Source organism: Zeus faber (assembly GCF_960531495.2).
Source record: "Zeus faber genome assembly, chromosome: 1".
Classification (NCBI taxonomy): Eukaryota; Metazoa; Chordata; class Actinopteri; order Zeiformes; family Zeidae; genus Zeus; species Zeus faber.
The window spans coordinates 12,313,860-12,338,915 of NC_137193.1; the positions used below are offsets into that span (position 1 = coordinate 12,313,860).

General features: G+C 43.2%; 2 protein-coding genes across 2 annotated transcripts in view; one reads left to right on the forward strand and one right to left on the reverse strand.

Moving 5' to 3' along the window:
• LOC307234783 (fibrocystin-L-like) overlaps window positions 1-12,635 on the reverse strand; it is a gene marked incomplete at both ends in the record, with an annotated part of 62,849 nt that extends 50,214 nt beyond the window's left edge. Inside the window, 20 exons of the mRNA XM_080006646.1 lie at window positions 126-278; window positions 496-588; window positions 990-1,144; window positions 1,613-1,756; window positions 3,087-3,222; window positions 3,743-3,902; window positions 4,014-4,102; window positions 4,324-4,586; window positions 6,275-6,364; window positions 7,336-7,446; window positions 7,664-7,734; window positions 8,162-8,204; window positions 8,345-8,418; window positions 8,585-8,638; window positions 9,028-9,121; window positions 9,237-9,294; window positions 9,419-9,527; window positions 9,686-9,830; window positions 12,050-12,127; window positions 12,563-12,635. Coding sequence (XP_079862772.1) covers window positions 126-278; window positions 496-588; window positions 990-1,144; window positions 1,613-1,756; window positions 3,087-3,222; window positions 3,743-3,902; window positions 4,014-4,102; window positions 4,324-4,586; window positions 6,275-6,364; window positions 7,336-7,446; window positions 7,664-7,734; window positions 8,162-8,204; window positions 8,345-8,418; window positions 8,585-8,638; window positions 9,028-9,121; window positions 9,237-9,294; window positions 9,419-9,527; window positions 9,686-9,830; window positions 12,050-12,127; window positions 12,563-12,635 — 2,193 coding nt within the window. The remainder of the gene's footprint in view (window positions 1-125; window positions 279-495; window positions 589-989; window positions 1,145-1,612; window positions 1,757-3,086; window positions 3,223-3,742; window positions 3,903-4,013; window positions 4,103-4,323; window positions 4,587-6,274; window positions 6,365-7,335; window positions 7,447-7,663; window positions 7,735-8,161; window positions 8,205-8,344; window positions 8,419-8,584; window positions 8,639-9,027; window positions 9,122-9,236; window positions 9,295-9,418; window positions 9,528-9,685; window positions 9,831-12,049; window positions 12,128-12,562) is intronic.
• A 3,245-nt stretch (window positions 12,636-15,880) lies between these two features.
• Window positions 15,881-25,056, forward strand: part of lepr (leptin receptor) — a gene marked incomplete at both ends in the record, with an annotated part of 31,607 nt that continues 22,431 nt past the window's right edge. The window contains 2 exons of the mRNA XM_080006758.1: window positions 15,881-15,997; window positions 17,886-17,982. Coding sequence (XP_079862884.1) covers window positions 15,881-15,997; window positions 17,886-17,982 — 214 coding nt within the window. The remainder of the gene's footprint in view (window positions 15,998-17,885; window positions 17,983-25,056) is intronic.

Consider the following 25,056-nt stretch of genomic DNA (forward strand, 5'->3'; position numbering starts at 1 on the left):
AATGCCCAAGCATCATTGCTTTAACAGACACGGAAAAATTAAGCGACACAATTTTCCACCGGTACGGCCCTTCGTCGGTCCGATCTAGTGTTAACGATACAGGTCTGGTGTGCCATAGGTGTTACCGTGTTATACTGTTGTAATGGAATGGCTCCATAGGTTCCTTTGGATTCTGTGGGATAGTTGTCTATGAAGAGAATCTCCGGGTTCCTCAGTGACCAAATGCCACAGAAAGCCTCCGTGTCGTTCACAGGCGTCCCTCTTGAATCCCCGTTGTACTAGTGAGAAAAACCAAACAACATGATGAGAAAGGTAAAGCCGGCACAAGTCAAATGTTTATGGTCATTTACCAAAAAGAAAGAGACCTCTGGATTAAATGAAATTGTGTTCAAGTGAAAGAAAAATGAACTGATACATTTTCACATTTTTCAAGCTCTTGTTTGCAAAACCGCGATAAAAATGTACAAAAGTAAATGTAACTTCTGTAGCACTGACCTGGGATCTGTCGCGCTCAAAGTCTCTGAAATACACCACGTCGGCGCTCTCCCCGGTCTGGATCTCACCGGGACACGCAGCGGCCAACACGGCCTGCAGCGCAGACAGCACCTGCTCACGTCATACCAAAAAAAAGTGTGTTGTTATTTTCTATCATGTATTCACGGAGCCAAATCTAGAACCGAAACAAAATGACAAGCACGAAAATTTAATTGTGAGTTTTATTTTTTCGATGAATTGTTAGGAACAGATCTAAGATGCTGGAGAAAAAAGGTTTGAGTAACACCTTGAGTAGAAAATATTTATATAAAGTATGAAGTATTGGTAAACTTATCCTGAATGTCAGTTGACATCTGACCTTTGGAAATTAAAAAAACGTTTGTATATTGGCCCAGTCAGGCCCAAAGCAAATTAGGAAGATGGAAGATGGAAGATGGTTTTCACCTCAAAGTCCAGCATTTGAAGGATTTAAGGTATTTACGGAGTTTGATCACCTCAGACTCTGATGCGTTGACGGGGATGGGCTTTGTGGGGATCCCATCCCAGAGCAGGGTGAAGGTCGCCATGTTCCCTCTGCCTCTGGTGACTTCGGCCACTGTGACGTTGGTGTCGGGGCCCAGAACCAGGGGCTGAAGGTTTTCAAAGTCCCCTGCATTGAGTAAATACAGTTTAGTCTGTTAGTAGACCTATTATGATGTGAGCTATGAGTGAGGAAAATATATGAGATTGTAAAATAAAATAAAAAAAAATGTAATGTTTGAGAGCACTGAGAAAAAACTAGGACATGAATATGCGTTTAAATGTGCCTTAAAAAAGAGGAGCTGTCTAGATATATATAGTTATTATCGAGCTGTAAGCTGGATAAAAACAGGTGGCCAGTTGTTCAGGATGTTAGAATTCAGTCCTGACCATATCTTTGGACTGGATTACACATGCCTCACATTCACGACGGCGGCAACCGTGCAAGGCGCACACCTGCTGGTTGAGAGAGCGGTTGGGGGCTCAGTGTCCCACTCAAGGACACTCTGATGTGGCGCCAGGAGGGGCCAGGGATTGATCCTCTGATCGCTGGATCGCGGCCACTCTACCTCAGCGTCGCCCCGCGTCTCCCGCTTACCCCTTTCTGAGTGGAACGTCACGGTGAAGTGGGATCCGTTACTGTGGGTCGTCTTGGTGACCTGCACCGTGTCGGGTTGAATGGACCACAAGCCGTTCAGAGCCGCCTCCACCGTGCCCGCTGCAGCGCTCACGGCAATGGGACCTGCACCAAGGAAACACAACGTATATTCTTTCATGTTCATCGTATAATGTTGGTTCATTAATATTTATCGATTCAAAAAATCCATACCATCCCACTGTGCATAATAACAGCAAGACAATTCTCTCAACATGGTGGCGTGAACAAGGTCAAGGTTCAGTGTTTGGATTTCAACCCTGTGCAGTGTCATGAAAAGCCAACAAGCAAATCCAAACTAATTTGGATAAAAGTGCTAACTGAACTAAAATTACATTTAAAATATACTATTGAATGTTTTAAGACCCAAACTTTTTGTGAGATTTCACAGCCCAGAGAATAACGGCAACGCAAATGAATCCTGTCCACGGGGATATTGCTGTTTACTGGGCTGGATAACAGATAGATCACATAGATCGATAGATTTCCCACGAACTTGCAGCTTTTGAAACTAAAGATGCATTTGATGTTCATTGCAAACAAACAAAATACTTTAAAATTATACTTTTTTTTTCTGATGTGTCACGTTCAACATCTTTCGGGTCCTTCGGCGGCGTTGATTCGGAGACCGGCTTGGAGCGGTACTGGAGTACACAGACATCCCTTTCATTTTAAGCGCCAATGTCCGAAAGCGGGGCAAAAATTAGCGGAACTTCCACAGGGTGTGTAATGTTTCCAGTGTGATTGGGTTAAAAAACAGCCGAAGGCAGCATGGAGTATACATGCCCGCACTACCCCTGCTGGAGCGTCTCAGAGACCGGCGGGAAGCGTGGGGGTTCTCCACAATGTGTGCGCTAACCCTAACCCGAACCCCCCCTAACCCTAAACTCTAACCCTGCTGGAGCGGCTCAGAGACTGGTGGGTAGCGTGGGGGTTCTCCACTCTGTGTGCGCTTACCCTAAAGCTAACCCCCCCCAACCCTACTCCCCCAACCCTAACCGTAAACTCTAACCCTAGCCCCTTACCCTAACCATAACCTAAACCTAACCCTAACCCCTTAACCCTAAACCTAACCCTTAACGCTTACCCTAACCCCTAACCATAACCTGAACCCGGTCAGTCATAGCAGTCCCCACAGAGTGGAGAACCCCCCACTAGCTCCCCACCGGGCTCTGAGCCAGAGCAGCATCTCCGCTCCCTTCTTTCTATTATTTTTTTTCCCAATCCCAATGGAAACATGACACCTTTTGTGGCATGTCGGTGATGTCGAACGTGACACACCAGAAAAAAAGAAAGGCATACTCTTCCACTGGCAATGGGAACGGAGTCCAACGCCTATTTTACACCTGCACATAGGCAAATTTTGGTGTAAAATACATTGGATTAGATCCGAGGCTCTGCCTGGCATCATCCTCACCAGTCTTTGCTTCGCCGTAACACAGACTGAAGAAAGAGTTGCCACAGAGTTGTCCGCCACAGCTGCTGTCCACTGTCACCCTCTGGACCTCTTTGACTGGAGCAACATCGCTGGGCCAAGACCCAAAAGTGATCACCTGGACAATGGTGAACGGGGGGAAGAGAGAGAGAGAGAGAGAGAGAGACAGAGAGAGACAGAGAGAGAGGTGGGACGGACTGTCAATTCACGCCACAGGCTTTATCATCTCTTCACTGTGAAATGAGATGTGTGTACGTTCATTTCAAACTCATGTTTTAGTTTGCAGACTTCGGAACCGAGCAAAGTATTTCAAAGCAGCTCCGACCAATCAGGAAGGGGAGAACCAGAGTATTGGAAGGAGCTGAGATATGGGTCAGTGTTTCCACATGTTTCGGAAAGGAATACCAATCAACTACTGGACTGTAGGCGACAGTTGCTGGGAATAAAGAATCTTGTCGTTACCTTGCACGGAACCAAATGTTTTTATACTATTTTACATCAAAATTTTCTATTAACGCAGAATGATTATACTGTATCGTCCTTCTCCTCTTTCCCCCTCATTCACTGGGCCTGTTGGCGAGTTGCGCTGGGTCGTTAAGTAGGTTAAGTATAGAAGTAAAGTCCTTGCAACTGCTCACCTGTTTCTCATCTCTGACATCATACGTTGCCACGACGGCCTGGAGCTCGTTGACGGCGTCGTCCGTTTGGTCTTCGGTGAACGGGCTTGAAGATCTGAAGATCCCGAGGTTGAGGCCGCCTTTCCCTCTGTACTCTTGGTGGAGGATTTCCAGGTAGTAGCTATCAAGGTTTATTAAAAAAAACGTGAATAAAAAAATGTAATGAAATTCTAGAAGGTTGAATAATATACTTTGACATTCTCTGACGGAAAAATGGAGCTGCGCTACTTACGCTTCCCCTTTCACAAGGAGCACTGGCTCTGACTTTTGTGTCGGCAGTGTGTTGGGCCTCGCGTAATATGGCTGATGTGCAACTTTTACCTCAAAAAACAAAAAACAAAGAAACAAGGACTAAGAAAACGAACCCTATCATATTATATTAGATAACATAACATTAAAATTTGTTACAATACATGACTTTATATTACATTTGTTAGTCATCCGGAGAAAATACCGCAACTTTGCAGTAACACATATCAGTATATTAGCAACATATTCATATACTACGGTAACTTACAGATCCTTTTGTTTTACTATTATACCTTATCCTGTGGTCGACTGGTGTTGCTGAAGTACAAGTCGCATCTGTCGTCGCAGTTCAGGAGCAGGGTGTAGTTTTCAGTTGTCGGAGGGACAAAGAAGCCTCTAGACCGCGTGACGACCATGTCCAGCGAGGGGAAGGTGTACGGCATGGAGTCGACCCACTGGGTCCAGTACCCTTTTTTGCTCTCGTTGTAGGTCATTATTTCACTCAGCAAACGGGGTTTTGTGTCATTCCACAGCTGCATTTTCAAGCCCCTGCCACCTGCAGAGAAAACGGGTATGAGGCAAAATGTAGTGGGAGTCAGCTTTTAAACAACATGTATTTGAAGCAGAGTTTCCATTTGAAAAAATTGATGCTGGTCAACGTGTCCTGGAAGAACGTTCTGGACAAATGGGAGAGATTCCTGTCGAATAGTATCTGTGTTTATTGAGCTTAAAAATAATTGATAGGCAGGCTATATCAATTAATGAAATCATGAAGGCTTGTAGGTATATGATATATTTTTTAGAATATTCAAAATAAAATAGGTCCTGTCAGTTGACGCCATTTAAAAAATAAATAAATTTTACAAATATAACTTTAATCAAATAATTTCAGTTTGTGAACAATAAGCAGACCTGCCAACCTTGAGAAAATATTTTGAGTAGCACAACAGTGTAACAGTGAGTTTCCGTGGCGTTGGTCACTGCAGTTAAATGACTCCATCAGTTTATCCCAACATTTTTTCGAGTACGAATACATGAGCCCCTTATCGGGTGTGTAAATTTGTACACAGAATTGGATATATCTGACACCGATCGGCCGCTCACCGGTCATGGACGATCAAGCTGAAAACCGGCTGACATTACGGTCACATTTTTGGATGATAAAAGTACGGCTGCATTGCGTATCAGTGGGTGTTTAGAGAGTGAGAGGAGAGGGAGGGGTTACAGAACCACAGGTCGTAGCACCTGGTCCAATCCCAGGGATTTTTTTGTGTAGACATTTCTTACCTGCGTATTTTGACCAAGAATTGTGTGGGTGGTACACAACATGCGTGCAGGCTGGCAGGTCAGAATAAGTAACAAGTGCAGCTGTTTTAATTAACTTTTCACTTGAACAAAATTTAGATCAACTCAAAAACAAAATACATATGGCAGGCAGGTGTAAATAAATAATACAGTTTGTGGTGTTTTCGTCAGGAGTAGTCCAGTCGACATATTTTCCAACACAATGGATCTTCACTGTCTGCCTTGGGTCAGAACTTAAATATCCCAAAAGAAAACGGCAAACTATAGAGGTATGTGGCCCTGTGGTCAACGATACATCATCTTTCTGCTTCTCCTCCGAGTTTTGAACGTGTGTGTTTACAAGCGCAACCTGCGGGCGGGGCTCATTTCTTTATCGACAAACGGAAAAGTTAAGCTTCAGATCGTCCAAACTGATTGGCTTTCCATTGCAACTTGCCGAACGCGGCAAGGGACAGATCTGCAATTTTTTAAATCTAAATGATCCAGTCTATTTTATTTTGATATAGAAGAAAGAAATATGGCAATAATTATCATTATTGTTTTATTTCCCAGCACTAATTCATATTGTGCTTACAGGGAATTATTTTCACCGAACACTATGACCACCATAACTCTCTGCACAAGCTGACGTCAGCTCGTCCAGGATTTCCTTAGATGGTCATCTGCTCCTAATTTGACTTGTTATAGCCTAAACCCGACTGAAGGAAACTCAAATAATGGGGATTAGGCGATTATGTAAAAAGGTCTCGCAATTTACTTGAACTAAAGTACTCAGTTACTTTCCAGCCCTCACAGAAGCTCACCTGTCGCATCTTTGATGTGGGAACTATTTCTTCTTGAGATAAGACACAAAACAACCACAAAACAAAAGTGCAGACACTGTGTCCGTCATGGATTTCAACACATAAAAGGACGGGCAGAAGAAGGGCGTGTTCTCACCCGGGAAGCCCGTCATGTTGCCCGTCTGGTGCTGGGGAGTCATGCATGTAATCCTGTCATCAGATACACTCCGGATTTCGCAAGGCTTGCCTTTGAAAAAGCAGCGATAAGAGGTTGTGAGCATCTATCTCTCATACAAACATGGAACGCACACAAACAATGGTAACAACCATTAACAGCCACTGTAATGTCAGTAAAAAGCATAAAACTGTATATAAAACTTTGACTTGAAAGTATCTCATGACTAGCAATGGTTTGAAAATGCTTAAGATGAAAAATGGAAGGACACAGGAATGCCAAAGACCTGCTTGAAAGACGGTCCCTCACGCCACCGTTTTCAAACGACTGTGTGTTGTCACGCATTGCACGGCGCTCGCTGCTCAGCATCAACACTTTGTACAGTTGCACCAGTGAGGATTAAATTAAGGATGGGATCAAATTAAAATCTTAGAGCTAACCAGGGATTACTTTATCTTGGTTTTTATTTTAATTAGAGTAGGGCTGCACCACTGAATTCTAAACCTTGCTCAACATGAATCTGCGTCTAATTTTGATCCGCCCTCCACGACGGGGGACATGATGGGGATAATCTTCATAATACACCACTGTCTTTAATGTTTGTTTTATTTTTTTAATCTATTTATGACATATTTTGATAAAGAAGATAAATCCCGGATCAAAGTTTATTTTATTTAATTGAAAAATTATTCTCAACTAGCCCTTAAAATAGACCCCTTTGGTAGACTTACACTCCCCCTTGTGCGGTACTTTCATTTAAGACACACTTTATTTCAAAATGAAAGTGTCAGTGTTCGAGGAGATTACACAGATCCTCCATTAACTGCAATCCTACACTTCTCCCAACCAGTTCCCGTCAAAGCAGAGAGCCTCCTACCTAACGATTCTCTCGGCCCCGTCGGGATCGGACGTTAAGACAAAGTAGATTTAACGCTTATAAACCTTCACTGCGTTGACAGTCTTACTGGCCAGAGCCGCAATTTTACTTTTACGGGATTGTCGGTGGCTCCCGTCACATGTCCCACAGCTGCCATGTTATTTACCTCCCACAAGAACACGTGCAGGGTGATCGGTTTGGTCAAAGAAGCGGCCGTGGACGGTCAGCAGCGTCCCGCCCAACACGCTGCCCTCAGATGGAGACACTCCTGTCACCTCTGGACAAAAATACCACAAGAAACTGTCAGTTTTTATGGGAAATAGTGAGACTCCCCCGTATAATAACACATATATGCTGTACATAATAACATAGGAACTCCACTGCCCCACTGTATCAATACAGTAGTGAAAATATGCACAAACACTTCCCAAACATCCCCATAAAACATGAACGGGCACGAATCGCGGTGGCGCTTCTTCCGCAGGGAAACCTACCTGCGAAGGTTTGAAACATGGACAGCTTGTTCAGGCTGGAAACCCTGTGTTGATTCTTCTCCGTTAAACTCCTGAAAGGCAAAGAGCAAATTGAATTGGACTCTGTTTTACAGCTTACCCCCTAAGCCATATTCCCTCTAGCGGAGTTGGAATTAGAAAGAAATATTTCAAGTTAATTGACATGCCTGTTTAAAGTGGTAATCCCGAAGATTATTTTGTTAAAAATCTCATAATTTGCACTTTGTTACATACAGCAATTCAATGTATCAGGGTCACTTTCTTTTGGCATTGTTTCGGCAAAAGAAAGTGACCGTCTTAGAGCGAACACGTGGGGAAACCTGTATGTTGGAAAAAAGCCCACGCAGTAACAAACTGTGTTCTGGGATGTCGTGTAATACACCCAACAAAGGCTATGTTATGGATTACCATTTTAAAGAGTTTAAAATTTAAATACAATTAAAAAGGATCGGGATCAGTGTGATAGTGTTCGGCAGGTACCTTCCAAAGTCAGCATCCAGGATGTAACTCAGGTTTTGATGTCCTGTTGTGAAATAAAACAACAACAAAAAACAACAATAAACAATATGGTATAAAAAGTTGATTTGGAACATCTGGTCTAAAAAAGGAGTGATCTTTTATTTTTTATCCTCTCAAGTGACTGATGAACCATCGGTGTCTTACCCACATATGTCCCAGTCATGTTGCAGCTCATGTAACCCCAATGAGAACGCACACTGTCCAACCTCAGCTGGTATCTGTAAATACATTAGCATAATAAAATATAATATAATATAATATGATATAATTTGATATGATATGATATGATATGATATGATATGATATGATATGATATAATATAATATTATGTATGTAATGTAATGAAATATCATATAATATAAAACAATATAATATTATACTTACAGTATGTCTGAGTTAAGCTTCAGAAGCTCACAGGCCATCCCTCCCATGTAGGATCTGCAATGAAGAGCCAATACAGTATATGATTAAAGAAAGTCAAGTAAAAAACCAAGTGCACTATAGCTATCGATGTAATAATGTAATTATCTGCAAACCAACAGGATGTTGTAATGTAAATTTTAGCTGAACATTCCTTAAAACAGGTCAGAACAAGCTGATGCTGTGGTGTAAGATGAAATTAGCTGCATGGTTTTAACAGCAAATTATAGTAATATAATTATATTAATATTTAATATAGTTTAGTTTACTTTTAGTTTATTTATTAGCTGTTCAGGAGTCAGATGTCAATTTGGAGATACTACCACTTGTTTTAGATATTTACAGCAGGCAATAATAACTGGCCAATAATAATTAATTCATTGAGACTGAGACTTTTTTATGTTTACCTCAGGAATCTGACATTGAGTCCATTTGAGCTTTTGTCTGTGTTACTTCCATACACATCAGAGAAGATCCGTCCTCTTATGGTAACCAAGGTACCTGTGAGTTTTATATGGTTAAAGTAACAGTTAAGTTAAATTTTTTTGTGAAATCTGGGGGGCTGGCTCACAAATCCCAATGAGAAGACTATTAAAAAACGTCACTTCAACTGTACCTGGCAGACCACTGGATGGACTGATGGTGGAGATAGTCGGTGTACGATACCAGCGGGTCTGAAAATAATATACCGTTGCAATGGTAAAATTGTATTAACAAGTAATAAAACACATTTACGTATAATGAACAGAACTGATCTTTTTGCGTTACACTCTACCCATGAAACTGTGCTGTGCTTACATAGAAACTGCAATGGTATGGTTTGTACGTTCCTCTGCAAATCCTGCTGTCGTGGAACGGGACGCCGTCCACACTGACGTGAACCACGTACTGATTCGCCGGCATGGCTCTGTGGCAGGGATGAAGGAAACAGGATGGAGAAAAGACAAAATAAATGGAGAAAAAACATATAACTTTGACACCGAAAATAATGTGCACTTATATCGAATGGCAATGCAACTCTCCAAAGAGGCTACACAGTTTAATATTCGTGAACAAGGTATGCACCTGGTATAACACATGATTTGGTTTCCGTGCGTCGAGTCTCTCTCCACGTCGCACGGGACTGACAGGGTGTCTGACACCAGAGTCACGCGGTTGCCGAATTTGTCATCCACTGGATTAAGCTGGAATTGTTTTTCCTGGGCAAAACCTATGGCGCACATAATATAATAATAGGACACAAGGCACTGTTAATATTAACAAAAATCACAAAAACAATAATATTATTAATAGTAATGAAAATAAATTTGGCTGCAGGTGTAATGGACACAGTATTATTGCTTAAATATCTTGCAAAAAATGGCCACCAAGTAAGCAAATCAAAACTACAAATAGCCCGTCCAGAAGTGACATACCTAGGTCACGTCATCTCAGAAAAAGGGAAGGAAATAGGCCCTGAGATAGTGGGAGGCGATTCTAAAAATACCTCGCCCTCGAACAAAAATACAGCTTAAGTCATTCTTAGGCTGCACTGGCTACTGTAGGAGCTGGATAACGACTATGCAAGACTGACACAGCAACCATACTAATTCAACAAAAAACAGTCCATCTGCATCCGGTCAGACAGCTCCACTATTCTCACATACTTTCACTTCCTCATATCACCTTTGAATGACGTACTGTGTTAAATCTAGCCACCCTCCTGCCAACAGAGGAGGACGGGGAAGCACATGACTGTGCGGCGGTGATATCAGAACAGACCAGTCAGACTTACTAGAAACACCCCTCCCCAACAGTGATCATATCTTGTACAGTGGTACCGCGACTTACGACTGTAATCCGTTCTATAAGAACGGTCGTATGTTAAAACAGTCGTATTTCGAAGCGATTTTTCCCATATAAATTATGAAATCATGAAGGGTGAAAATAAACAAAATACACAGCACAAACACAGTACACATGAAAAAAATATCGATGAGCCACAAACTATGTGCACCCACAATGTAGGTTGCCCGCTGACTGACTGCTGACTGACTGCTGACTGACTGCTGACTGGCCGCCGACGCACCGACTGTAAATCTCCACGGTCGTATCTTGGAGCAGTCGGTCGCAAGTCGATACAAAATTTCGCGACTATGGCTACTCGTATCTTGGATTAGTCGTAAGTAGATGCAGTCGTAAGTCGAGGTACCACTGTATGTGGATGGCTCAGCTTCTCGAAACCCAGACACAGGGGAGGCGGAAGTAGGCTATGCAATAGTCCATGATAACGGCCTGGTAGAGTCAAACCCACTCCCACCTCACTTCTCTGCCCAACAGGCAGAACTGTATGCCCTGACAGGAGCCTGCACCATGGTTGCAGGACATTCTCTTACTGTCTACAGCGACAGCCGATACGCTTTTGGGGTCGCTCACGATTTCGGCGCCCTGGGGAAGGGGCTTTTTAAAATCAGACAGTAACCCAATATTAAACAAAGAATAGGTCAAAGCTCTTCTGGAAGCCACCACTGACCCAACTGCCCAAGGGAATGACCGGGCGTAAAAAACGGCAAAACGTGCTGCACAGAAAAGGCAACCAGACACTGCAGGCGCAAGCCATAGAAACTACCCCATCGTGGGAAAACCTCAAAGAATTCCAACAGAACGCAGGGGCTGAATTACGATTACAAGGATGGCAATAAGAAGCATTTATTTAGAAGTTAAAAAAAAACAACGAATAAACTGTGATATATACTGTTAACGTCCGTGTCTGAAAATATACCGCAATATACATTTTAGGCCATACCACCCAGCCCGAGAACATAGCATCAGTTCGTGCTGTCGCTCCTCTTTACATCAGCATTACTACTGAAATGAGTTAGAATTTTCAGAGTTTCTGTTGAACACAGCATCAGCTAACGTAATGTCGCAGTGATGGAAGTTTTCCGAGTCCAGGTGACAAGCAGAATTACTAATACAAGGATACACCTGCTGGGTGTTATGACTTCATCCTAAAAATTAGAAGGTGGCTGTCTACCACTGTATTCAAGATTCAAGATTCAAGAGGTTCATTTCACAGAGTCCTGCCTCACGGTGTCTCTGTGGAAGGAAATCACTCCGCGTGGAAGTTCCCAACAACACGGTTCCATTCAAACGGATTAAACACTGCATGTCCCTCAGAGACATTTCATCAACTTCTTAAACTTTTGGGACTAAAATAAAACAGATTGATTAGGACACGTTGCTCTGGAGCTGCAGGCGAACTCCATGTGTGACGACACAAACACAGAATAATGTTTTTGACTGTTTTCGACTCCTTCAGTTTGTGTGTTACGACTGTTATTTGTTGTTGTATTATATGTTCAGATTGCGGGCCGTTCACCGCTCAGGGTTACTTCCGAATTCTTCAGAAAATGACTTTACGCGCATGGATTACTTCACTGCCTTTACCTTCGCCTGTGATTGTGAGTCGTGTCGCGCCATTTGTACTTCCCAATCTCGGGCTCACTCTGTCAATCCTTTGAGCGTCTGAAATGGATTAGACAGACGGACAGACAGACAGACAGACAGACGGACGGACGGACGGACGGACGGACGGACGGACGGACGGACGGACGGACGGACGGACAGACAGACAGACAGACAGATAGATAGATAGATAGATAGATAGATAGATAGATAGATAGATGGGCAGAATATGAATTTAATTGGTCGAATAGATTTAAAAAAATAATAATAATTTTAAACTGTCGCTCTGTATCAGTTGTAAACACATTACAGGTACGTTGCAGTTTGAAACCCGTTTAATATGTTGTTATTATGTTGTTATTATGTTGTTTACGCCACTACAAACACCTACTGCAGCTGCAGCAGATTGCGAGGAGGGCGACCAGCGGCAGGCGCGGACCCCGCCACCAGCTCTCCATCCTCTGAAGCTCCCTCCGAAGGTCCGTTCGCCCTCACCGTGCACTGCCCTGGGAATCTGAGGAAGCCGACACCAGGTGTTGACAAACAGCGCGAAGCAGCACGAAGCCATGTTTCAACACTAACTGTTTCGGAACAGCTGGGAGCTGAGCTTCCACGGCGTGCCGAGGGTTCCCTCCTTGGAGTAACCGGGCACTATTTTATCACTGTTACATGATTTACACTGCGGGAAGTCGCCTTGAAATAGCAACTTTTGGAAACACAATATATGACATACCATATCCTTAAATGTCCGTCAGTACGTACATTCTATTTTTAGGTAGAACAATTAAATGCATAACGTTACCGCGGGTCATGCAATTGAATTATCAAAATTATTATTACAATTATTGGGCACGGGTGGATATCCTTCCGCCACCAGCCGATCGCCTCCACACTGCCATTCAGTTTGAGCGTTTCCTTCATTTGTTTAATTTGGGGGGTTTTTTTTGTACCATTTATAGCTTTGTTTTCCCAACTAAGTGAGAATGTCTGAAACACCGGCGTTATTTTTAAGATTTCGCAAGGTGGTCTGAATATGGAACTATTTAGTTACCAAATCGTTTTCTTTTATTGCAAAAACTCAAAAAATAAAATAAAAAAAACCTCTACAAAACCCTGCATCACGTTTTGTAGCCTTAAGCAACATGTTGACAACTAAGAGTAGAGTTTCAGAACCAAGATTTTCGGAAAAAAAATTGGGAAATAATTAGCAGCCAATATTATAATCTTTTAATTAATATAGCTGTTATTTTAACAGTGTACACCTACTCGTCTCAGTTTTATATATATACATATATATATATATATATATATATATATATATATATATATATATATATATATATATATATATATATATATATATATAAACTCTACAGCTCGTTATTTACAAAAAAACAATAGCCTTATTTGACATATTCTTATATATTTTACGTATTGTTTTCCCGTATTTTGTTCTATTTGACATTTATGTTTTTTCTTGTATGCGCCGAACACCAAGACAAATTCCTTGTTCGTGTAAACTTACTTGGCAATAAAGACGATTCTGATTCTGATTCTGAAAAAACCATATATGGACATTAACCGGTCATATATATATACACACACACACGTATATGTATATGTATATATATATATATATATAATACATATAATAATATTATATATATAACCTGTTGACACCAAAAGGCTCCTATAGGCTAATTATTTCGAATTAAATTGAATTGATGGTATTTTGTTAAATTAATTTCGGTCGGTCTTACCTGTCAACAGCCGAAAACACCTGTGAGGGAGACAGTGACGCCGCTAACGCAAGCAATAAGGCCTTTATAGCGTGCTGACGTCACCCGTGACGAGACACTCCCATCTGCACATATGGAAGGCCAAAAGTATGGAAGGCCAAAAGTATGGAAGGCCAAAAGTATGGAAGACCAAAAGTATGGAAGGCCAAAAGTATGGAAGACCAAAAGTATGGAAGACCAAAAGTATGGAAGGCCAAAAGTATGGAAGGCCAAAAGCGCAAATAACTTGTTGGAAATAACATAAAAACGACGTGTTAACGTGTCACTTTTGAACGTGTTGACAGGTCAAAAATTGAGCTGTCAACACGTCCAAAGGTGACGTATTTCTGCTCGTGGCCAATGAGGGACGTTGAATCAAGGAAGTCATAAATATCCATGAGGGCGGTTGCGTCACGGACGGCGAACAACGACGCAGAAAAGGCGCATAATGTGGACGTATTAATCATGTTTCTCTTTTTGCCCCCTCACTTAAAGTAGTTTTTGTTTTTAATTAAAATGCGCGATCTGGCCACAAGAGAGCTCTGTTGTCCACTTTAGTTCAGCTGTTTAGAGTAAACTACGTCAACCTGATGTGTTTCCGTGCCAACAAGTCCACTTTCACTACTATTTACTTTTTTGAACGCGGGGGGAACGGTATGACAGCATCATCCTCGGCCGTCAGGATGCGTTCCCCCTGTTATTATGGACACATTCAGGAATGACAGGCTGAAAATCACAGGACTTACCTGTTGTGGGGAAACAAGTCCGCAGTGTGAAATTGACATAATGTGTGAGCTTCCTTTCTTATTTAAGACGGAGGGAACAGTGTCTGACAGTATCATCCTCAGCTGTCAGGAGGCGCGACCCCCTGTTATAATAAAGGTGGGTCTAAGACAAACGTAAACCCTAAAAGCTTGTGTGAAGAGTTTTTATCATCAGCAATTTTTTTTTGACCTTTTATCATTAAATTGCGGAGAAAGTGGACTTGTGGGGAAAGAAAACCATCAGATATACGTAGTTCACTCTTAACAGCCGAACTAAAGTGGACAACAGAGCTCTCTTGTGGCCAGATCGCGCATTATAATAAAAAAAACCAACCAACTACTAAAAGTTAAGAGGGGGGAAACAACAAGAGAAAAAAAATGAATACGTCCAGGTTTTGTGCCTTTTCGCATGTTCAGCCTATCAATACACAATTATGTGAATGAGCTAGCATTTCTTCCAAAAGTCTACAATATTCAAAATAAACCTCTTTCACCAGTATAATATTATTTATTGATAGGAATAACAGCAGCTGTGTGTGTTAATTAAGACATCACTTCACTTCACTTCACTTCTGGAGAACACAACACACTGCAGAGAAAAACAGCAAAAAAAAAAAGAAAGAAAAAGTGACATTTGACGCTGAGGGCTCTCCGTAGTACCTCCGCGGTGCGATGACGTCATCCCGGGGCCGAGCTTTTCGCGAACGCGCGCTTTCTTTCGCGGTTTGGTCGGGGGGCGGGGCGGAGCGACCCACCCCGACGGTTAACCGACCGGTTGTCGGGTCCGGTCAGTGAACTTCGTCAGGAGACTCTGGCGCAAATCGAATACGCGTATATGCACAGGCATACGCCGACGCGGAGATGGGCACAAACGCATACATCTAATTTCGTACAAGATTGTGGAAGAAACGCGCGCGCGCGTGTGTGTGTGTGTGTGTGTGTGTGTTCATGGTCCACGTGTCCGTACTTAGAAGGACACGTGGACCAGGGCTTATCCTGGGTCTGGAATTTCTAAAAACATCTGGCGTCAAAGCGTCTTCCCCGGTGACACACCGGCACACCCAGGTTCACAAGTTTATCCGGGGAAGAAAAAAAAAAAAACAGGCATCGGCCACTTTTATCATGTGTGGTATTTACGTAGAGGTGGGATCATTTGGAAATTATGGTTTATTTGTTAATTGCAGAGCAGCGGATCTTGTGCCAAAACTAGCATTCACTGTAGAAAAAAAAAAAAATCGATCTTTTCGAAAGCGTCGACGGCGCTCACCAAGATGGTGGACGCCATTTTCAAGGTCAGCAGTAAGCAAGAAGGTCAACACGTGGACCAAGAGCATCACAAATCACCTCCACTGGTCAGCATCCGCTTCATTGACTGGAGGGGAAACAGTGTAAAGTGCAGTGCAGCCCAGCGCACTTCAGACATTTTATTTGGGAATATACCAGTTTTATAAGTTACTTGTGTATCTGCTGCGGCTTTCGGTTGCCCGGGGGTGTGTGATGGCGGTCATGGCGACGGCTTTATCTCTCTATGCCTTGTTTTCCTTTTCCGAGGCGGTCCAAATTTAACACGGGTGTTTTCCCCATGTGCCGTTGTTCCTGTCTTCCTGCAGCGTGTCTGCCTGCCTCAGCCCGTCCCTGTACTAGAGCTTCAGCCTCTATTTCAAAAAACAAAGTTGTGACCCACATACAAACACGTCATTTCTAAAAAAAAAAAACGATTGACAGCCGTCCAAGATTTCTATAAAGTTTCTCAGAGCTCTATTGGATGCATGTGTAGGTGTGTACATAGCAAATGTCCATAACATTTTAACATCAAAACGCCTCACATCAAATGTGAGCTTTAAAGCCTATTTACTCCGCTGGCATGACAACCCGTCAAGCTTTCCCAGGTCTCCCCAGCGCCAGTTGACCAAACTTCTGAAGGCCAGGCAGCGAGCATGCCTGCAATGACAAAATAACAACAACAACAACTACAACAAAAAAAAGTCATGTGATCATTTTATATTTATCTAGATTTGTTTTGGGTAGGTGGTCTGCTGGTGCTAGGGTAGGTGGTGCTAGGACCCCTCCTCTTTGCCATATACACCACCTCACTGGGCCCGATCATCCGCTCACATGGCTTTTCATATCACTGCTATGCGGATGATACCCAACTCTTTCTGTCCTTCCCGCCCGACGACCCTACTGTCTCGACGCGGATCTCGGATTGTCTCGCTGACATATCCACATGGATGAAGGATTATCATCTTCAACTAAATCTGGCGAAAACGGAAATGCTGGTCTTCCCGGCCAAACAAGGTATTTATCACAACATTGATATTAAAATCGACTCTCTATCTCTTGTTCCTACCAAGGCTGCAAGGAATCTTGGTGTCATTATTGATGACCAACTGACATTCTCAGACCATGTTGCCGCCGTCTCCCGGTCCTGCCGCTACGCACTACTCAACATCCGAAAAGTCAGGCCGTACCTGACCCAATATGCCACTCAACTGCTGGTACAAACCTTGGTGATGTCCCGTCTCGACTACTGCAACGCCCTCTTAACAGGCTTGCCGGCCTGTGCGGTGAAGCCACTACAGATGATACAGAATGCGGCGGCGCGACTGGTGTTCAACCAGCCAAAGAGGGCACATGTCACTCCGCTGCTCATTGAGCTCCACTGGTCACCTGTAGCCGCCCGCATCAAGTTCAAGTCTCTTTTGCTGGCCTACAGAGTGATTGCTGGGAATGCTCCCGCCTACTTAAATGCTCTTGTAAGAGCACATGTTGCCCCCCGGATGCTGCGCTCGTCAAATGAGCATCGCCTGGCTCTGCCGGCCATACAGCCACGGCAATCCAGGCTATTCTCATTTGTAGTTCCACGTTGGTGGAACGAGCTGCCAAAAATGACCAGAGCGGGGACCTCCCTCTCTGTCTTTAAGAAGCACTTGAAGACCCAGCTCTTCAGTGAGTACCTTGCAGTATTTATTGTTACACGAATGTTGTTGTTACACTAATCTCTGTCGCAATGTAGCTTGAATGTTATTCTCCCTTGTAAGTCGCTTTGGATAAAAGCGTCTGCTAAATGACTAAATGTAATGTAAATGTAATTTAATGTATGATAATATCAATAAATCCCAACACTGTGGAGCCGTCCCTCTTAAATAAATATTTGGTGTCTTTGTAGAAGAAACGTCTCTGAAGCTGAGTAGAATGTATTTGTTTGATGGATGCGGTAAACAAAAACAACCTTAGAGTCTTATTTTTCACCTCCATTTTGGTAATCTCTTGCAGAACGGGATCCCGGAAGATGAATTCGATTCACCGACCCGCATTCTGCCTCGAAAAATTTTGGCTGTATGGATGAACCGGGACATGGACAGCGTTTCCAGTAAGTTTCCACGACCAGACAGCTTTGTTTTAAGAATGACTAATCATGCAGTGATTACTTGTTCCACTGACTTGAACCCACTGTGTTCTGATTATCTCTCTGGCCAGGGGGGAGACCGGTCGTGACCCTTTCCAGATGTGGAGGATACTGCTACGACAAACCTGGATCGCGCCTGATGTGGACCACTTTCCTGGAGGCGTGGCCCTGCGGCACTCTGCACCAGCAATCACGCTCTCATACCGTTTAGCGTTAACATTGCATAGTCAAATACAGTACTATTTTAGTAATGCATACTATTTATTTATCAATGTTGCCTGGCATGGATTCCTCCTTCCGTGGCCCCTTCTCAAGCCCCCCACCCAAAAAAAAGGGTTTCCTGGGAGTTTTTCCTTGCAGGGGTTCAGACTGGGGCGGGCCGTTGATTTCCATGTGATATGTGGTTCCTGAAGCCCTTTGACACTGTATTGTTATTAAGGGTTACAGTATATAAATAAACTTGACTTGACATCGCTCTGAGTCTTTTCAAAATAAAAAGCAAACTATATATTTTTTGGAGTGTATTGATCCCAAAAATCTCTCGCACTACGCTCCACACGGCGTAGTATCGCCATGTTTTCCCCACGATACCAAATCGATTCTCTGACGGCCACGCATCACTTTTTAATTTACATGTAGACGGACGCTGCCTCCATTTCTTTACTACGCAGGAAACAGGATTCCTCTGTTATCCTAATGCAGTTATGTCCGAGCACATTATAAACACACTGTAAGACTTTATTCAGACCCTCACCCAATCAATTTAATCTCAATCAGCGCTCAACTATTACACATTTAACCAAACATTTCTTTATCTATCATAGGGAATATTTATATATGTATTCTAGGGGGGAGATTTCAGAATATCACAAAATAATAGTGGGATACTGGTTTGGCTTTTTTTCTCTGAATTGTCTATTAAATTCAATGAGAATGGAGATTGGATGAGAATAGGGATTTAGGGTCATACCCTCATTATGAATTTCATTCATAAAAATGTAACTGGACGTAAATATCTGTGTACCCATCAGCCCGTGCGGTAAACGTTTCCACGGTAACAGGAAGCTCCTCCAATCAGAGACGTTGCGCTTAGACTGAGGATTATGGGTAGTGTAGTCTCTGTGACATTGTCAATAAAACACGTTTATCTTAAAGACAAGGTCGACATCACAGAGACGTTTGGCTTCTACATGAGAAAGAAAAAGTAAATGATTACATACATAGCGTAATATTTACATATGTAATCAGCAAAGCACAATTATTATAAACGTTTCAAACCCGAGCCCTAGCCGACTACAAAGACTACAATCCTGCGCCATTTTGTCATGCATCTTGACGCGACTGCCCCACGGGTAAAGTAGTCGTATAATATTATAACGACCAACGAAATGAATTTATGGGTGGAAAATCGCGTGCATGTCAAAATCAAGATCAAGATTTTTTATTTGTCACATACATATACATACTTTCATGCATATATGCAGTGAAATGTAATGCAACGCACCCGGTGATAGCACACAATATGTCCTAGGAAAAAAAATAAAAGTAAAAAATTCCTTTCTAATAGACCGACTAACTGACTCCTAAAACGTAATACAGTAAGTTGAATACTTATAGAATAAGATAAAAATATATAGAATAAAATGAAATAAAATGGAGTAGATAGAGGGAATATGCCTATGTATGTACAGATATGTGCATTTAAAGTGGCATGTGAATGTGAATAGTGTAATAATGTGTTTGGGATAATACAGCACAGTATACAACAGTACGGCGCAGCAATACGGCATCACGAACAACCCTGAACAGTGATACAGTATGCGGTACAGTATGCTACATACAGTACAGTAGGTAGTGGAGCCTAGTGTATGGCTCAGTTAGGACCCCTGGTGAGGTCAGCGTTGACAGTTCTAATGGCGTGCGGGAAAAAAACTCCGTCTCAGTCTCTCTGTTCTCGCTGTGTGACTGCGGAGGCGCTTGCCTGACCGCAGCAGCTGAAACAGTCCGTTACATACATTTACATTTCGTCATTTCGTTGTTGGGGTGATGAGGATCCTTCATGATCCTGCGGGCTCTGCTACTACAAAAAGGGCTCTGCCCCTCCCAAAAGAACGTGTTGTTACGGGTTAATTTTGTCGGGGAATATACCGACGTTGTCAGGATTCACAGACCCCCCTGAAAGCACACGTCCAGAGCTGTCCAACACGGTGGACATTGTTTTGGTGGCTCTTTCAATTACCGTGACATCGGGCTTCAAACGTGACCCGTGGTGCGGGTTCAATATCTCAGTCTAGGGTCTTGGGTGAAATCTCCCAAACGTACACACGTTGACCTACACGACGAGATATCCCCCCCCAAAAAATGTGTTTGCTTTTGTTCTACGACAAAGTAAAAAAAAAACAAAAAACAAAAAAACAAAACCGATTTTAATTCCGTTTAGAATGTGCACGGTCTGGGACTCCACGCTTGGCACCCCGCGGCTACGGCGGGGCTGGCTGGGTTTCAGAATAATAGAACAAAACCAAACACATTTTTTTTTTTTTTTTTTTTGGAAAGCTCTCATCCTGTAGGTTGACTTGTGTACGTTTGCGGGTATGAGCTCATCGCGGGGGCACGGTGAGCTCATACGGTGCGCACGGGGCGGGTGGGCGGGGCTTGGCTGATGTCACCGCTCGGTCGCCCCGCCCCGCCCCCCCCCCCCCCCGCCGCCGTGCCCCAGCCAGGCTCGTCCGGAGCCGCTCACACACACGTGCGGTCCTCCGCTGATCCAAACACACGGGAGCGGTGCGTGGAGGGAGCAAAAACTTTCAAGCCTTCAAGGATTCAAGCTTTGAAACGGAAGGGGATCCTCTCAAGCTACGGCATTCAAACCCAAGTAAGGCCCTAACTTATTATTATAAAAAAAAAAATATATATATATAATAATAATAATAATAATAATAATAATAATAATAATTATTATTATTATTATTATTAGTTTATTATATTAAACATACTTTGTTGATGAATACCTTACATTGTTTCTCACACAGGTGCGAACTGTGAACCACATGGCACCGCGGGCAGACAAATCCATTGATAAGCTGCTAGAAATAACCTTATCTTTTCAAAGTTCATCGCTTCGTGTTTTGGCGTAGACCTTTTTTTTGTAACGAGGTTAACGGAATAAAGGGGGATGGTTGTTCCATCAAAGGTAAATAAAACTGGAGTCACACCATCGCTATCACACGCACACGCACACACACACCACCCACGCAACCCGGAGCTTGCGTGTACAGTTTCAGGGTTACTTTTTATTTATCTAAGCAAAAATTGGAATTTTACAGCCCCCCAAAAAAGGCATTGATACTCATGTTATAGGATTGGTGCAAATGACCCCAGCTGGCGTTGAAACTCCTTGTATTCGACATGAGTTCGGAAATTATGACAGGGTGGAAATGCTGTTTGTAGTAGACACACGTTTGCTCTACGTGGTACTCTGTGTGGAAATCTGAGTTATAGGGGATGAGCACATCCCCTCAATAGCCTGTCTTTCGAAAAAAGTAGTTTCAAATACGAGTTAAGTTCGGCCAATATCTCGAGACAAGTGGTCAGGATTTCCACTATTGCTGATGGAAGCAAGTCCCGGCGCGCCTGCAGAAGAGCTTGGGAGAGACAAGAAAGTGTGAGTCAGCATGCCTGACTCACACTTGAATAGAGGCATGAATAGTTTGCTTCATGGGCTAGATCCCCCTCGGGGCACACAACTTAATTTGAAACAGAACCAGCATCAGAGCTCTATATCCTACCTGTGTGTTCACTGCGCAGGTTTTTTTACCCTTTTCTCCTGGAAAACGCTCACTGCGCGCACGCACGCACGCACACACACACACACACACACACACACACACACACACACACACACACACACACACACACACACACCCCTGAGGACCTGGGTTCCTGGTGGACTCCGAGGCTGCAGGTGTTTGCATGGCAGCTGTCCATGGTGCTGTTTTGCACAACATGGTGTGTTTGTTATGATCCAGTGGATCAATTAAATAACAGACGTGACCGTCATGTTGAGCGACACATTCACTTTCAGGTCCCCTGCTGTACATTAGTTATGGGGTTGCGTTTTGGTGTAAAGACACCCCCAGTAACACTGAAGAAAAACAAATTAATTATTAAAACGTTGGTGGTGAACCTGAGAAGATGAGAGCCGGTTCCATCCATCTGGGTGAGCCGTATGACAAAGATTACTGGTGGAAGAGGACAAATAAGTGCCTTTATTAAAAGGATTCTGTCTCACAAACACAGGGTTTAGATGTGTGAAGAGAAAGCAAACAGCTCTATAATTGATGTGAGGCTCCGGCGAGGAGAGGAATGACAGCAAAGGAGAAGGAGCAGTGACTTTATCCAGTTAAAAAAAAAAAAAAAAATCCCCTTTCTTGTGCACTGTAAAGGCCATCATTTGGTTTCCCTCCTCATTTGTGAATTGATTCACTTTTCCTCACCATTATTTTTCTATAAATGGATCAAGAGAGAGTAGGCCGTGCTCTTATCAGCTTGGCGACTTACCCCTGAAATAGGATTGTCTGATAAATATTTTTGCGCTCTTGTTGAATCCCACACTGAATTATCTTTCTCCTCCAGCATCTTAATCTTACATTCTGCAGAGTTTCATTCCAAGGGAAATGCTTGAGGCCAAACTGAGAAAACACTGAGGCAGTCAACGAACAGCAGAGGACACATTTGCCATAGATCATAAGCGACTATCTATTCTTTGTCCTTGTGCCTTTGTTTGCCACCGGGTTGTCATTAAGGCATTTGTCTTAATAGTTTTCACTCCTGCTCAAGTCAGGTGCATTAAATGTGACCCTATGTGCCGCTACCATAAGCATCTGCTAAAAGCTTTCCATTATCTCCTTTTCCCTCTGTTTGTCTCTCTCTCTCTCCCTTTCTCTCTCAGTGAGATTTGTCCCAGCGAAAGCCCAGGCCATGCTCACCCGGCTGTGAGTACGCGCAATGTAAGTACTCTGCCAGACCTCAATACAAATAGGCCTCTGAAAAGTACACACCTGAACCCACGTCACCGCAAACAAAATGCATCCAGGTACAGCTGTGCTCTCTGCAGCTGAACCTGGATGTGAGCGTTAAATGGTTGAGGGTGACTTCGATGGTTAATGGTACCCCTATTTCCTATCTAATATGGTAGAAGAGGGAGTTAGTGCGCCTGACGAGAGGTTCCTCTTCCTAGTAATGTGGAAATAGTGGGCTGTGTCAGCGTCGATGCTCCGCCCCGCCTCCGCCATGCCGGCCCTTTTAGGAACCGCTCCCCTCACCCTCCTCTTTCTGCCTCCTTCTCCCTTTCGTCTCCCTTTCACGTTCTCTTCCTGTGGCTCGGTTGCTCTTCCGCAGGCCATGGCCCTTCCTCTCGGCATCTTCACTATGACCTTTTATCTCCTCCACCTCGTTATTCCTATTTTCAGCCTTTCCTGTTTAACTTTCCTCCCGCTCCTTCAATCCCGTGTCTACCTTTTGTCTTTTGGCAGGGTTGGGTCCAACATGCTCACGTGGCTGGCATGTGTGCTCCTGCTCCCCTGCGGTGAGTTCTAAGTGATAACATGAGCAGTGTGAAATTCATGACTGGCTCCATTTTGATTTACAAGTTCAAATAGCAACAACCAAGCTGTGTAATAATCAGTGCTACGTAAAACTCACATTGTGACGCTTGTCCTAACATCCCGTAAAGGTGCAGCGTGTAGAATTTACGGAACGGACTTGACAGAAATTGAATATAATTCAAGATTCAAGAGGTTTATTTGTCACATACATATACATACGTTCATACATATATGCAGTGAAATGTCATTGCAACGCACCCGGTGATTATGCACAATAGTTACAAAACCGAACACAATAGCTAACCTAATTCCTACCTAGCAACTTCCTGAAACTAACTGATTCCAAAAACGTAATGCAGTTAGTGAATAGAATAATATAAATACAACAAAATAAAAATGAAATAAGACTCAAAAAGATAATACAAAGCGGGGGTACAAAATGGAAGGGAATAGAGTTATGTATATGGGATAGGCTATTTGTATATACAGATATGTGCAGTAAAAATATTTACAGTATAGTATACAACAGTATGACACAGCAATACAGTAACAATATTCATAAATTTGTTTTAATTAGTGTATAATCCCATGAAAATAAGAATCGTTGCGGTGGCGTTACATTAGAATGAGTCTTTTTTTATCTACATAGGGAGCGAGTACGCTTCACGGAGGCCGCCATGTTGAACCGGCATGTTTCTACAGTAGTCCAGAATGGACAAACCAAACGCTGGCTCTAGAGAGGGACTTTCAGGTTTTTTTGGCCAGTTCCGCGGCCACCGTCTCTTCCGCGGAGGTCGCCCTGTCGGAGCGGTGTATTCAATTGGTTGCGATCTGCAACCTCACTGCTAGATGTCACTTAATTTTACACACTGCACCTTTAAGTCCCTAATACCCTTCCAGGTATTTATATTCTGTTGTGACATTTCAGTGGATTGCATTCAATACTCAGGTTGTGACTATTTATTGCTTGACATCGACGTACCAGTCGGTCTTCTCCATTTACTGGACACCTAAACCCACAAGAAACGTAGACACAGATATAAACGTTGCGTCGTTGAATGTTGGTCCCACTCGCGAGTAGTTGTAGAATTCAACAGGGCGAGGCCTCTGAAAATGCTGAGCAGCGTCGGAGCAGCCTGTTGCTTTGCATGGCAGTCTCGAAAGGCTCCAAAATCCTATTGAAGGGGTGTTTCCGCACCATTACGTGACATTAATACACTTTGTTCTCAGAGTCTTTCTGCTATGTCCGCGTTTTCAGAAAACTGAGTTTCGCAAGGACATTTTTTGGAATTTTGCTAAGAATGTTACTATCTGCCGCGCTACTTAGAACATCCCAGAACACATCTCTACAGTCACAGTCACTATCGGTGATTTAATTAGTTACGTTTTCTCTTGGTGTGCCTTCTGCCTGATTTCTACATGCAGAAGGCAG